Source organism: Podarcis cretensis (genome assembly GCF_951804945.1).
Source record: "Podarcis cretensis genome assembly, chromosome: 4".
Classification (NCBI taxonomy): Eukaryota; Metazoa; Chordata; class Lepidosauria; order Squamata; family Lacertidae; genus Podarcis; species Podarcis cretensis.
The window spans coordinates 20738366-20750837 of record NC_137173.1 but is presented as its reverse complement, the minus strand read 5'-3'; the positions used below and the strand labels follow the sequence as shown (position 1 = coordinate 20750837).

At 40.7% G+C, this 12472-nt stretch overlaps 1 protein-coding gene across 2 annotated transcripts in view; it reads right to left on the bottom strand.

Moving 5' to 3' along the window:
- The window catches only part of DYNC2H1 (dynein cytoplasmic 2 heavy chain 1), a 153275-nt gene that overhangs the window by 128758 nt on the left and 12045 nt on the right, over window positions 1-12472 (bottom strand). For both annotated transcript variants that reach the window (XM_079973223.1, XM_079973224.1), the window contains 11 exons: window positions 11401-11576; window positions 9963-10158; window positions 7820-7915; window positions 6649-6789; window positions 6455-6553; window positions 5850-5989; window positions 5481-5709; window positions 3886-4013; window positions 2921-3036; window positions 2247-2374; window positions 1151-1300 (listed from right to left, as the gene is read on the bottom strand). In XM_079973223.1, coding sequence (XP_079829349.1) covers window positions 1151-1300; window positions 2247-2374; window positions 2921-3036; window positions 3886-4013; window positions 5481-5709; window positions 5850-5989; window positions 6455-6553; window positions 6649-6789; window positions 7820-7915; window positions 9963-10158; window positions 11401-11576 — 1599 coding nt within the window. The remainder of the gene's footprint in view (window positions 1-1150; window positions 1301-2246; window positions 2375-2920; window positions 3037-3885; window positions 4014-5480; window positions 5710-5849; window positions 5990-6454; window positions 6554-6648; window positions 6790-7819; window positions 7916-9962; window positions 10159-11400; window positions 11577-12472) is intronic.

Sequence of the window (12472 nt, the reverse complement as noted above, 5' to 3'; positions counted from 1 at the left end):
AATATGTTATTGAAGCATCTGTGTTCACAACTATAGGCTTTTATTAATAATATTTTTAGATTGTCTGATGTAAAGTAAACCTCTGGACATATTTTTTTGCCATGTAAACATTTGCAGGGTGGTCCCAAACAACATTCCCTCCACACTTCCTCTATTCAGCTGTCCTTGCTCCAAAATCCTGTTGCAAAACATGTTGAGCTGTCCAGAACACTCTACAGTGGTACCTTGGTTGTGGAATGGCTTGGCTCCCGAACAAATTGGCTCCCAAACGCCGCAAACCCAGAAGTAAGTGTTCCAGTTTGCGAACGTTTTTTGGAAGCCGAACATCCGACACGGCTTCTGTGGCTTCCAATTGGCTGCAGGAGCTTCCTGCACTCAATCGGAAGCCACGCCTTGGTTTTCGAACAGTTCTGGGAGTCAAACGGACTCCCGGAATGGATTAAGTTTGACAACTAAGGTACCACTGTACTGGCCAAAGCATTATGGCCCTCTAAACCAAAGTTACACTGTCAGAGGGGTCGGGAACTGAAGCCTGAGGACCAAATACAGACCTCCAGGCCTCTCTATCTGGCCCTTGCAACTCTCTCTACAGCTCTGCTTCACATGCAGAGCACTTTTGCCTGGCTTGAACGTGTCCTTGAATGTTATACCAGTTGCAGGGAAGCACAGGTAGGAAAAACACTGTTGTGCTCATGCCCAGTTTGCTGGCTTCCCACAGACATCTGGTTGGCTACTGTGAAAACAGGATGCTAGACTAGATCATAGCTGTCAACTTTTCCCTTTTCTTATGAGGAATAAGGGAATTTCCCTTTAAAAAAGGGAAACGTTGACAGCTATGGACTAGATGGCCTTATCCAGCAGGCTATTCTGTTAACAACTCTTGCTTGATGAAGACTAGAGGGGGGGGTGTGCAGGAAATAGTCTAATGTACACAGGTAAAATTTACACGTGTTGCTCTCCCCACTCTTGCCTCCAGTCCCTGCCCACTATTGGCATGTGGCCCCGGAAAGTTGCCCTCAAGGAAATACTGCCCTCAAGCTGAAAAACGGTCCCATCCCTACAGAATCACCTGACAGAATCAAAAGATGTTCATGCACAACTGAAAAAAGTAAGTCAAAGGGGGGAACGTTTACAATTCACCCTAAATTACCTGCTCTCTTATCATAAGCTGGTGACTTTCCATCATTAATTCAAATTTATCCCACGTAGCTCTCAGGTTGCCAATTGTTTCAATGCCCCCACCAGCCACAGTTCGCAGAAGTTTGTTTTTACCTTCTGCATCTTGAAAGAGACGGAAGATCTAAACAAAGAGGTTTTTTAATTAGTAAAATTGTCAATGCCACCGCATTTGTTTATGCCAGTAAATGCTACAACATTAACCTTTGTTTTAGATTTATTCAAACTGCAATAAATTGCCCCCAACAGTTTTCCAAGTTTCTTTATTTTTCTTTACATTGAGCAAGACTTTGGGTACAATTGTCATTCACACACAGATATGGCAGCTTAAGTCTCTCACTCTAGCTGAACAGGGCACCAGTTAGCTGATCCTGGTGGATCTCAGGTCAGTGTAGGTCCTGAAAAGGCGAAGGCTCCAAGCGAGTGATGGGAAAGGGACAGGAATGGTGGTAGGGGTGTGCTTTACACTAGGTGCTAAACCAATTCAGCTTGGTAACATGGTCTGGTGATCTGGCCTAAGTTCCACCAGAAAAAAGGGTGCTGTTAAGTCAAACCACACAATGAAATCAATGGAGTGGCCCTCAGAAAACAGGCCCAGGCACACCCAGCAGTCCCACTCCCCACACAAATGACACTGAGAAAACACAACTCTTTTTAAACCACAAACAAGCACAGAAAAAACTCTCAGCATGAAGGCAGAAGTAAAAACTGGTAGGGGCTGGCCAGGTGACAGCAGAAATCTCTTATTCGACTGAAATCCTGCCTGCAAACACTAGATGGCGCTCACCCCACCTGAGATACTCATTCACTCAAAGGGCAATAGACCTGTAATCACCTCCCATATCCCCTACCTGGCCAGGCACCTCCATTTGGTCAGGGAACAAGAGCCTGATGTTTGCATCCTTGACCAAGCAGAGCAAGGAGAACTGTACAGGGATATGAAAGGTCTCCCATTCACCATGACCACTTGGCATGTTGAATGCCCATATGCAATGCCAAGAGAGGGTCTGTTGTATCCTACAACGACCCCCTCTGTGCAGGGGAGACTTGGTAGTACAGAAAAAAATTACCTCTTCTTTTTTGTCTTTTAGGTTTTTATATTTTAAATTATCTTCTGTTATTTCATCTACAGTTTGGGGCCTTGCTATCAAGGTTTTCATGGCATCATTGAGAAATGAAGAAATATCATGTAGATGACCTAAACAAAGGAAAATAGAAAACAAAAGTTTTGGTTTAACACAACACAAATGGTACAGCAGGGGAAAGTCTTTTCTTTCTTTCCTCCCACAAGGAAAACAGCATAAGCAACCGAACAAAAGCATCATACTGGACTTTAACAGTTTTTAAAAATTGGGGCTGTAACTAGACATAATGCACAGCCCTTAATAACAGTACAACCCAAAACAGTTTAATTGGTGAAATATCACTTAAGAATGCTTAGTCCCACTGCAGTTAATATTACTTACTGAGCAGCAAAAGATGGATGTGGGATAAGACTGTTTAATATACAAAATCATCGCTCTTATTATGAAAGGTTATTATGGATGATGCAACCAAGTGCACAAATGTTACTTTTCAAAAGCCAGGCCAGCACGCCCACCAGAGTCACTATATATCACAACATAGCTGATATTTAAAATAATGCTATGTAAGGTAACTGTTTTTCACAGAGGGAGCAGGAGTGAACAATTTACTGCTATTTTCTAAGACTTTAGCAAGAACGTTTCTCTCTTTTGAGCATTACCTTGTATGGACTTTCTCAAAGACATCACGAGAACATCATACAACTTCTGGATAAGATCATCAATCATAGACTTCACAGGGTTGCAATTCACTATTATGCAATCTACCTTCACAGTGCTTCAAGAATTAAGAAAACCAATTATAGAATAATATAGAATACAGAGTTTAAAATAAACTTTAAACTGTACAGATTTGAAATATGGTCCATTTGTAACAACAAACCATGGGCTGTCATTATAAACATGAGCCTGAACAAACCTTTGACTCTTCTCCCACACCTCCATCATCTCTTTCACATTCAAGTCGAGATTACTGAAAGCTTCTCACATTGCATATGAATAAATAAACCTGTTTGTGGTTTAATAGTTTGGTTCATTAATTAACCACAATTAGAAAAAACTAAAGTCTCTCAAATTTGACTATAAGAAGAAACTAGTTTATTTGAAAGCTCTTCTCATGCATGCAGGGCAAAGGAGCACAGAGCATGCAAATTCAAATTCAGGGGAATGAGTGCTGATAACATTCATATGTATCCCCAAGTTGTTCAGCTTTTTGGCACACCAGAAGGCTGCCCCACATTGCTCTACATCAGACACTCCAATCATTCAAATTGTGGCTTAACTCTCTTTAGAGAGGTTTTGACTAGACTGATCTGGCACTAGCTTCTCTGATTTTCAATTTATCATGAGACTCAGTTCAAGATTCTGGTTTTAATCACTATAGCCCTAAACATCCTGTGACTAAATTATCTCAATAAGTACTTACTTGCATGAGTATGCCTAATAACTTTGATCTGTTCCATGTCCACTCACACTAAAAATTACCCCAAATGAGATTCCCCCACCTCCCAATTTCCACTGACAGATTACTCAGGCATAAAATGAATTTTCTCATACAGTCCATGCTATCAAAACTAACACATGCAGGAACTTATTACTCATTTATAGTTCTTCCAGGGTACAATACCTTGGAAGGCGCTCCACTTCTTTTCCTCGCACTTTTAGGGCTTTGAAATTTTTTTCCCAGTCCTGTTCATTGAAAAGATGATTCTCCACCAGAGCTTCCATATCTACTTGTCCAATTATAACCCACTCCTTTGCCGTAGCATCCATATTTTTATAATAGAGAAAATGAAAGGTCCTTTGTGTAAAATACTCAACATATTTTTTTAAAACAAAATGCTAATTTTCTAAACAGGCAAACAAAGCATGACTCAAATGACTCTGATGAAGTCGGTTCTTACCTACATGAACCCTTGACATCATAAATCAAAGCACAATCCCATCTTTTCATACCAGAAACTGTAGGTATACACTCCCTGCAGTTTCACTGTCCATGATGGCATCTCATGCTAGATAGAGGAGGTACACTGTTTATTTAAATGGCCACGCTTTCATGAGGCCAAAAAATGAGAAGGAACTGCGGGACTCCAAAGGCCTCTGTGTTTGCGAGTCTCAGATCACTGTCCTACCATCTATCTGGACATTTCAGAAATCTTACAGCCTGTCTACACACACAGTGTATACCTGGCCCTTAAAGCCACTTCTGGTGAATTAATCATTTTAAACACAATAGCTGAGAGTGACATGTTCCAGCTGTTTCTTAAGCAGCTGGTCATGCAACGATGTCCACATTCCCACAGCTTCTTTTCAAATTCCTCCTCCAAAACTCTACACTTAAGGTCAGACAGCTAATCCAAAAGAAAATTCTGAAAGAACTCTAGTTCACAAGTGCTGACATTCTAATTAAGTGCCTTGTGGGATTGAAGCTCGTAACAGAAGTTCCTTTATACACCATATTTGCACTGCTTCAGCCAAATCCTACTGGTTAGCATGTCCTAGCCACACTTAAGAACCTCCTACTAAACATTTGTTGATTATTTATGGACAATCCATCTCTAATAATCATAAAATTTGAACAGCAATTATATTTCATATTTGATATATAGAACAAAAGGCTGCAGTTCTAAGCAAATTTACAAATAACTCCCAATGATCTTAGTGGAACTTACAGTGGTACCTCGGGTTACATACGCTTCAGGTTATATACGCTTCAGGTTACAGACTCCACTAACCCAGAAATAGTACCTCGGGTTAAGAACTTTGCTTCAGGATGAGAACAAAAATTGTGCTCTGGCAGCGCGGCAGCAGCGGAAGGCCCCATTAGCTAAAGTGCTGCTTCAGGTTAAGAACAGTTTCAGGTTAAGAACGGACCTCCAGAATGAATTAAGTACATAACCCGAGGTACCACTGTATATTTGAGTAAGTAAGTTCAAGCAAATAGCAGATGTACAGCAATTAGCATGCAGCAGCCATGTGCTAGGAAGACACAGCCAATCAGCACACTCTAGTGCATGCCCTTAAGAGACGCATTTCTAATCTATATACCTTACATGTTTATTGTAAGCAATATAAATACATGACCTGCAACAAATGTGATTGCAACATGAAGTGAAGAAGCACTCAGGTGCTTGACTAAGCAGAATGGAATATAAATGAAGGTTAAGCTGCTTCTAAGCCCATGTTTAAAAGCCCTTGAAGCAAATGCAACTATTTCTGCACCTTAAATTGGTCCGCAACTTCTGCCAATCTTCGGAACAAGTCTTCCGCTTTACTGAAAGTGGTGAGAAATCCACTTGCATTTCTTTCAGTCATGACAGAAAAAATGCACTCCTCATCAGTTTCACTCACGCCCCTAAATTGGTTTGGAATAGATATGAATCTCTTCATTTCTCTATAATATCTTGCTCGTACTTCTTCAAAAGGAGGTTTAAACTGTATTCTTCCTTGTCTGAAAAAATGTTTTTTAAAATACATTAGCAATTAGAATCACATACCATGGACCAGCCAGGTTTACTATATTACTATATTAGTAGGTATGGAAATGTACGTATTGTTGTTGATTTTGCTAACTGAAAGAAATAAACTTACTTGTAAGTTAGATCAATGTTTATTTCTGGTAAATTTTCATTGAGTGCTTCCAAGCCCATTTGATACTGATGCTCCAGAGCTTTATACAATTGATGGTTCCAGTGCAGCCTCCATGCTTTCATGTCACGTGCAAGGAAACCCTATCATTTGACAATATTAGAACACAGTCAACGGTTAAGAAATCCTAACCATAGAAGCCGTTCACCATGAGAACTAATTGACTCAGAAAACTGCCTAGAAACCACCTTCCTTTTCAAAAAAAGATTATCCCGGCAACTAAGAGGATTTGGTATCTATGGTATATCTTACAGTACAGCAGAGAGTTGAACTAATCCCTCTGGCTTATCTAGTTTTTGAATCTTCCCAGGAACTGTAAGGAAAGTTATGTGTGATAATGCCTTGGTTCAGGCCAGTAAGTGAGTTGCAAAGCAAGCAGGATCCTCAACAATGAACCTAGTCTATTTCCAAATGTATCCATATTCTTGATGAACTGACAGCTTTTAACAAACATTTTGTACAAACAGTTCCGCACATTCACCTATAAATACATGTGCATTTATTTTTACTTAAATAGTACTGGCAGTTAAGTAACAATGCAACCATGCCTGTGACTCAAGGTTGGAAAACACCCCTCGGAGTTCCTGCAAGCCATCTTTCCAGCGCTGTTGTTGCCGAAGCAGATCTATGTTCATGAGGCCAACAACCTATCAAGAAGAATTCAAAACATACTAAATGTGGTCATCAATCAAGTGGAAGGAAATAATAAAGCAAATTAATATATGCCAGTCAAGCCATATACCTTTTCTGTGAAATTAGTATGCCATTTCCTTAATTTTCTGTTTTCAGTAGCAAGCCGTTCTGCTGCAATTTGAAGCTTCTTGATATATGCTTCAAGCTCTTTAGGATTATCCCATGTTATCTGTCCCTCTGCTTTCGAATGCTACCAAAGAAAGGAAGCACATGCAAATATTTACTTGTTTGTTCATAAAAGGGAGCACTGCCACTGCTCAAGGCAAATAAAATTACTCTCAATTGAGTTCCTGTTAGCTGCTGCTAGAAAAACATTCCCTGTCTTCTCATGTGCCAATGCAATTGCTGCTCCACAGAGAAATAAGAGGAGAAACAGACACAAGGGATTATCATTTTTACCATGAAATTGTAACTGGGCTATCTGCACAGATGATGCTCAAAGCTGTGTAAGTATAATACTGCTGTAGTCTGGCTATACATATGACATACATGAATGAAAACATGAAACTGACAAGTTTTCCCTTTACCACTGCAATTCTGCTACAGTGTCAAAGCTTTATGAATAGCACTGACAACCACCTTATCAATGTCACTGTTCTGCCTTGACACTGTAGTAGGATCCATTTATAGTTTCAACTCCAGGACTCCATAATAGATGGATAGCATATATGAACATGCAGTTATGCAGGGAAAGGGCATATAATCGATATTTAAATATCACCAAGCATGTCATCTCCAAAGGAGTTTTAAAACACCAGGACAACAATGGGTAAATGTGAATAGGATTGCAGTCCCAGTAAATAAAGCAGACATGACTGGAAACTGAGTAAGATCTCCACTAACAGAAGCTTAAAAATTTGTAGTGACTGACATAGAGCAAGTAGGGGTAAATCCATTTTGGGATAACTTGCTCCAGTGAAGGAGAATTGATGGATGCTCAAGTCCACTTTCCCTAACAATGGCTTTGAGAGGAAAACAAACTAGTGTAAATATGTATGTTTCAAACAACATGATTACTACAACAAAGGCATTTATTTCCTCCTCTACGTCTTCTGAAATTCCATGCAAAACATCAATATCCATGGACATTAAGAGATGTAATCAGACATACTGAACAATAATGGCCAAAAGACAGACAGCACAGGAAATATACAAAAACGGGAATATACAAGACAGCTTCCGGGAGTAATATAATATTGAAACAATAAAAATTATATTACTTTAATTATCTGTTCAAATGCTAAAGCAGACTGTAGCATCATTGGCTTCTGACTTGGAATCATCTGCTGATCAATACTGTTGTAAAAATGTGCCACCTATAAAAACAAAGCATATGAAGTCTGTTATGCATAAGCACCACTTCTAATGTATTTTAAATGTATTTTTCTCTGTTTATTCTTTAGAATATTGTTTCCATTTCATTTAAACAGAAAAAAAACTCATAGTGCAAGCATATGCATGTTTAACCACAGGTTAAGTCTTACTGTATTCAAGGGGGCTTGCTCCAAGGTAAGTGTGCACAAGATTGCAACGTCAATCTAATGACTTGAAAGACCATGAGACTCAGGTACAATGACCACATATATATCCCCTTCTTTATTGCTTCTACCCTATCTAAACTAGATAAACATTTACAGCTAATACTCTACAATAAGTGCTTGAAATATTAGCCTCAATCACAAGACACCAGCATACGTTCTGCCACTATTTATTACTAAGCCATTTGCCCTTGCTTATAAAAATCAGTCAGACAATCTTCAAAATTGTCTGTGTCCAGGATATGCTCAAACTTTTAAATTTATTTACTTGCACTAGGGAGAGCCAAATCACTTGAGTCCATTATAACATTACACTGAATGGTTTGGGCACAAGAGGGCAACATAATCCATCACACCATGTGTTCATCACCTTCGGAGAAAAGATGTTTTCAAACTTTCTACAGTGGTGCCTCGCAAGACGAAAAGAATCCGTTCTGCGAGTCTCTTCGTCTTGCGGTTTTTTCGTCTTGCGAAGCAAGCCCATTAGCGGCTTAGCGGCTTAGCGCTATTAGCAGCTTAGGGGCTTAGCGGATCAGCTGATAAGCGGCTTAGCGGATCAGCTGTTAAGCGGCTTAGCAGCTTAGCGGATCAGCTGATAAGCGGCTTAGTGGATCAGCTGTTAAGCGGCTTAGCAGATCAGCTGATAAGCGGTTTAGCAGATCAGCTGATAAGCGGCTTAGCGGCTTAGAAAAAGGGGGGGAGGGGAAAAAACCCGCAGGAACTCGCAAGACATTTTCGTCTTGAGAAGCAAGCCCATAGGAAATTTGTTTTGCGAAGCACCTCCAAAATGGAAAACCCTTTCGTCTAGCGGGTTTTCCGTCTTACGAGGCATTCGTCTTGCGGGGCACCACTGTATCTCCATGGTGCTCTCTTTCATCCATCCTCTCTGCGTCTTTCACATACTTCTTCCTACTATAACAACTTCCTTCTCTTATCCCTCTCTGTTCTCACTTCATTTTTATTTATTTTTAAATATTAACTTCTATCTTTCAAATTTCCTTCAGTGCCTCCTCTGGTCCTTTCTCTGAAGAAGAGAGACCATTCCCCTGCAATCTTCCCTGTCCCCCAACCACATTTACTCAGTTCCATCTTTTCTCCCCCCCCCCCCACCTTGCCCCCCCCCCCCACATACACTCTTGCCCAAAACCAGGCTGTTCTGACAGATAGCAGATAGCTGTTACTGCAGAAGTAGTCAACAGAAGACCAGGCGGGTAAAAGGGAGCACTTGTTTGTGTGACAGAAGCAGAAGGCACAGCAGAAATCCCAGGCTCTTGTCCTGTTTCTCAGTCCATCCATCCTTTTTGCACTCTACCTCCACTTTCCATTATTTCTCTCAGACGTCATTTCTCTATCATCTGTTTCCTGTCTTTCTTTTCTTCTCATCCCTCCAAATTTCCATGCTACAGCCTTACTCTCTAACCACCTCCCGCACATAACTATGTACTTGGCATTCGGGGAATCAAAAGGCTGCAGCACTGCCAGTTGGAAGGGCAGACAACAGAGGATGCAGTGAGCACTGAGGACCACCATTTGACAAATATTACTGTAATTTACATCTGGTACAGAGAAATAAACCGCACATCTACGTTTGGGTGCAAAGTTTAGTTCAAATTGCACCATACCCTTTGATTCGGTTTCAGAACTAGATTCAATTTTAACACCTTTCGGGGCTGAACTTACTCCCTACTCATACTCTCACAAAATAAATTGTAACAGAAGCAGACCCTCAAGGTAAATTTATCATGAGTCCCATCCTAGATAGAACCAATCCATTCAGATTGACAGTGCTCAGTAGAGTCAGAACTTCTAGCTCGTGGTGTCATACCTGCTTGAGAATAACTGCTTGTTTGCAGAATTTTTGTGCTGTGCTTGAAGTTTGCTGTATTTTGGCAGGAATAACAAAGCCAAGCGCAGACAGTTGACGCACTTCTCTTAGGAGCACCACCAAGCGATCCGAATAATGTATTTTTAATGCTCCGTCAGAGTGATCAAGTTCCATAACAGGACTGCTGGCCTGTAAGCTAAACCAAAACATTTCCATTACTAGACATTATTTTTCAGTAGCAATATAGCCTGCACTATAAACTGGAATGTAGGGGCTGAACTGGCTATCACCTATGTCAGCTGTTTCCATTCTAAGCCACAGCTATAACAAAGGCATAAAATATACTGTTCAAGCCAAACATTTTTACCGCTGCTACCTCCTCTTTTGGTTGGAAGGATTAAGAAAGTGCCGCAGTCGTGGCTTCCTTATTTCACATGGGCACTTGAGAATGCAGGCGGCTATTCTGCTTCCTCGCTTTTTGGCAGCCCTTTATGGATGTCCAGCTACTCTGCCTACGTCACCACCCTAACCTTATTTCTCTCCAACATACAACAAACCAACTAGGATCCCAATCCTCTCACATTGAGCAGGGTTCCCAAGCACGGAAGAAGCAGTGCAGCCTCTGTGGATCTCACCTAGCGTCTCTGTAACTGCCATCTGTTAACCCTCCCCTGCATGAGGAATTGGTGGTAGAGGCAGTCAGGTGAGTGAGAATGAATTTGTGTGAGAACTGGCACTTCCTCTCACTGCTCAGAGCACTGTGAAAGAAGCAGCCCGTAATGAGGAAAGCAGTGAAATCAGCTACAGCTTTTTCAGTGGAAGCGATGGAATGCATCCACTCATCATTTGTGCTTCACACACATTTCTACTGAAGGAGGCTCACCCCTCTCCTCAGTGAAGTAACAGAAGCCACACTGCTTTTTTGCTCCTTTCTTTGCTAGGCACATTCAAGGGAGTGCAAGTTCCCCTCAGTTCAATGTCCCCTACAATAAGCTGCCAGAGTGAAGGTCTTCAAACTCTGCCTCATGGCAGAGAAGGGTCTATGAGCAAAACAGATGGGAGTCACTGCACTGTTCTCAATGATGAGCAACATTACCATTCCCCCCGTTAAGCCATTACTTCCTACTCTACAACTTAACAGCTCATTTCAGAAGAAGAACCTCATGCAAGAAGCACAAGAAGTGAGAAGCAAGTATCAAAATTAGTTTTCGCATCTGCAATTTGCATGGACACCCACAACAGTTGTAAATCACTCTGTAAAAGTTCTACCATCATGACCTGGGTTCTTTAGTCCTCTAGAGAGATGCTTTAGATCTTTTTTAAAAATGCACCTGCTTGACTCAAACCTTATCCTACTAAAATGCTTAACTACAGGTTCTAGAGTTGCTCTTAGAATCACAGCATTGAAGAGTCTGAAGGCAATTTTTTTTACACTTACCAAAGACCAGACTTGGGGTTTGACAACCCTGCCTGAATGTCCCTGGACCAATAATCAAATTGTTCCTGTTCATATACTTTAAAATGTTCTAGAAGATCATCTGCAGTTCGTCGGAAATTGTGAAATCCAGACAAGTCTGAAAGAAGGGCCTCTGCGATCTTAATGGCATCATCTACCTTGAATGTTCAAAGATTGGAAGTTTACATGTAGTTTAGCATGTAGACAATAATTTATTATTCAGAATATCAGACTACAGACTGCCTAAACCTGCTCAAACTATCAGGTTCCCTTACACTTGTGGAGAGCTGTACACCTACATTTTCTCTCACAGAGCACAATCTAGATTGTGTTCTATATGAGACTTGAAATAATGTAACCACCACTGGAGTACCTAGCCATTTTCAATAAGAGGGTCACACCGACCCATGGTCAACCCTCCAGGAGACGAATGTCACAATGTAAAAGTCAATGTAGCCGATTTTAAGAAGTGTGCATATTTTGTGAATCGATGGGTCACAAAAAAGGGGGGCATCACAGAATCACAGCAAGGGGCTCACAGGAGTGGTTAGTACATAAATATATATAGAAAGATCTTTTTTTAATAAAAAAGTGTATGAATATTGAAAGCCCACAATAAATAATTTTTGGTACTCCTGTATCTCAGCAGGGTACCTAGAGAAGCAAGCAGTAAAAATAAATACATAATTTTAAAAAGGGGACTTTGGCATTAGTTTATTGTACTGAGGAACCCACAACAGCAGTTTTTTAAAAAAGAACAAAATAATCTATTTGGACCCTCCTGACCATACAATAACCTGTAGATGCCATCTGATGGGGGTGTGGAGGAGAGCCTATTCCATTATGGAATACTCTCCCTGTTACTTGGATTAACAGGGATCAAGATGGCAGCAACTATGGAGCGTTTTGGATGACTATCTAAGATATATATATATATATATATATACACACACACACATACACACACACACACATACACACACACACACACACACACACACACACACATACATACAGGTATTTCACGATCCTTGGTACTGGCTCTTTGATTCTC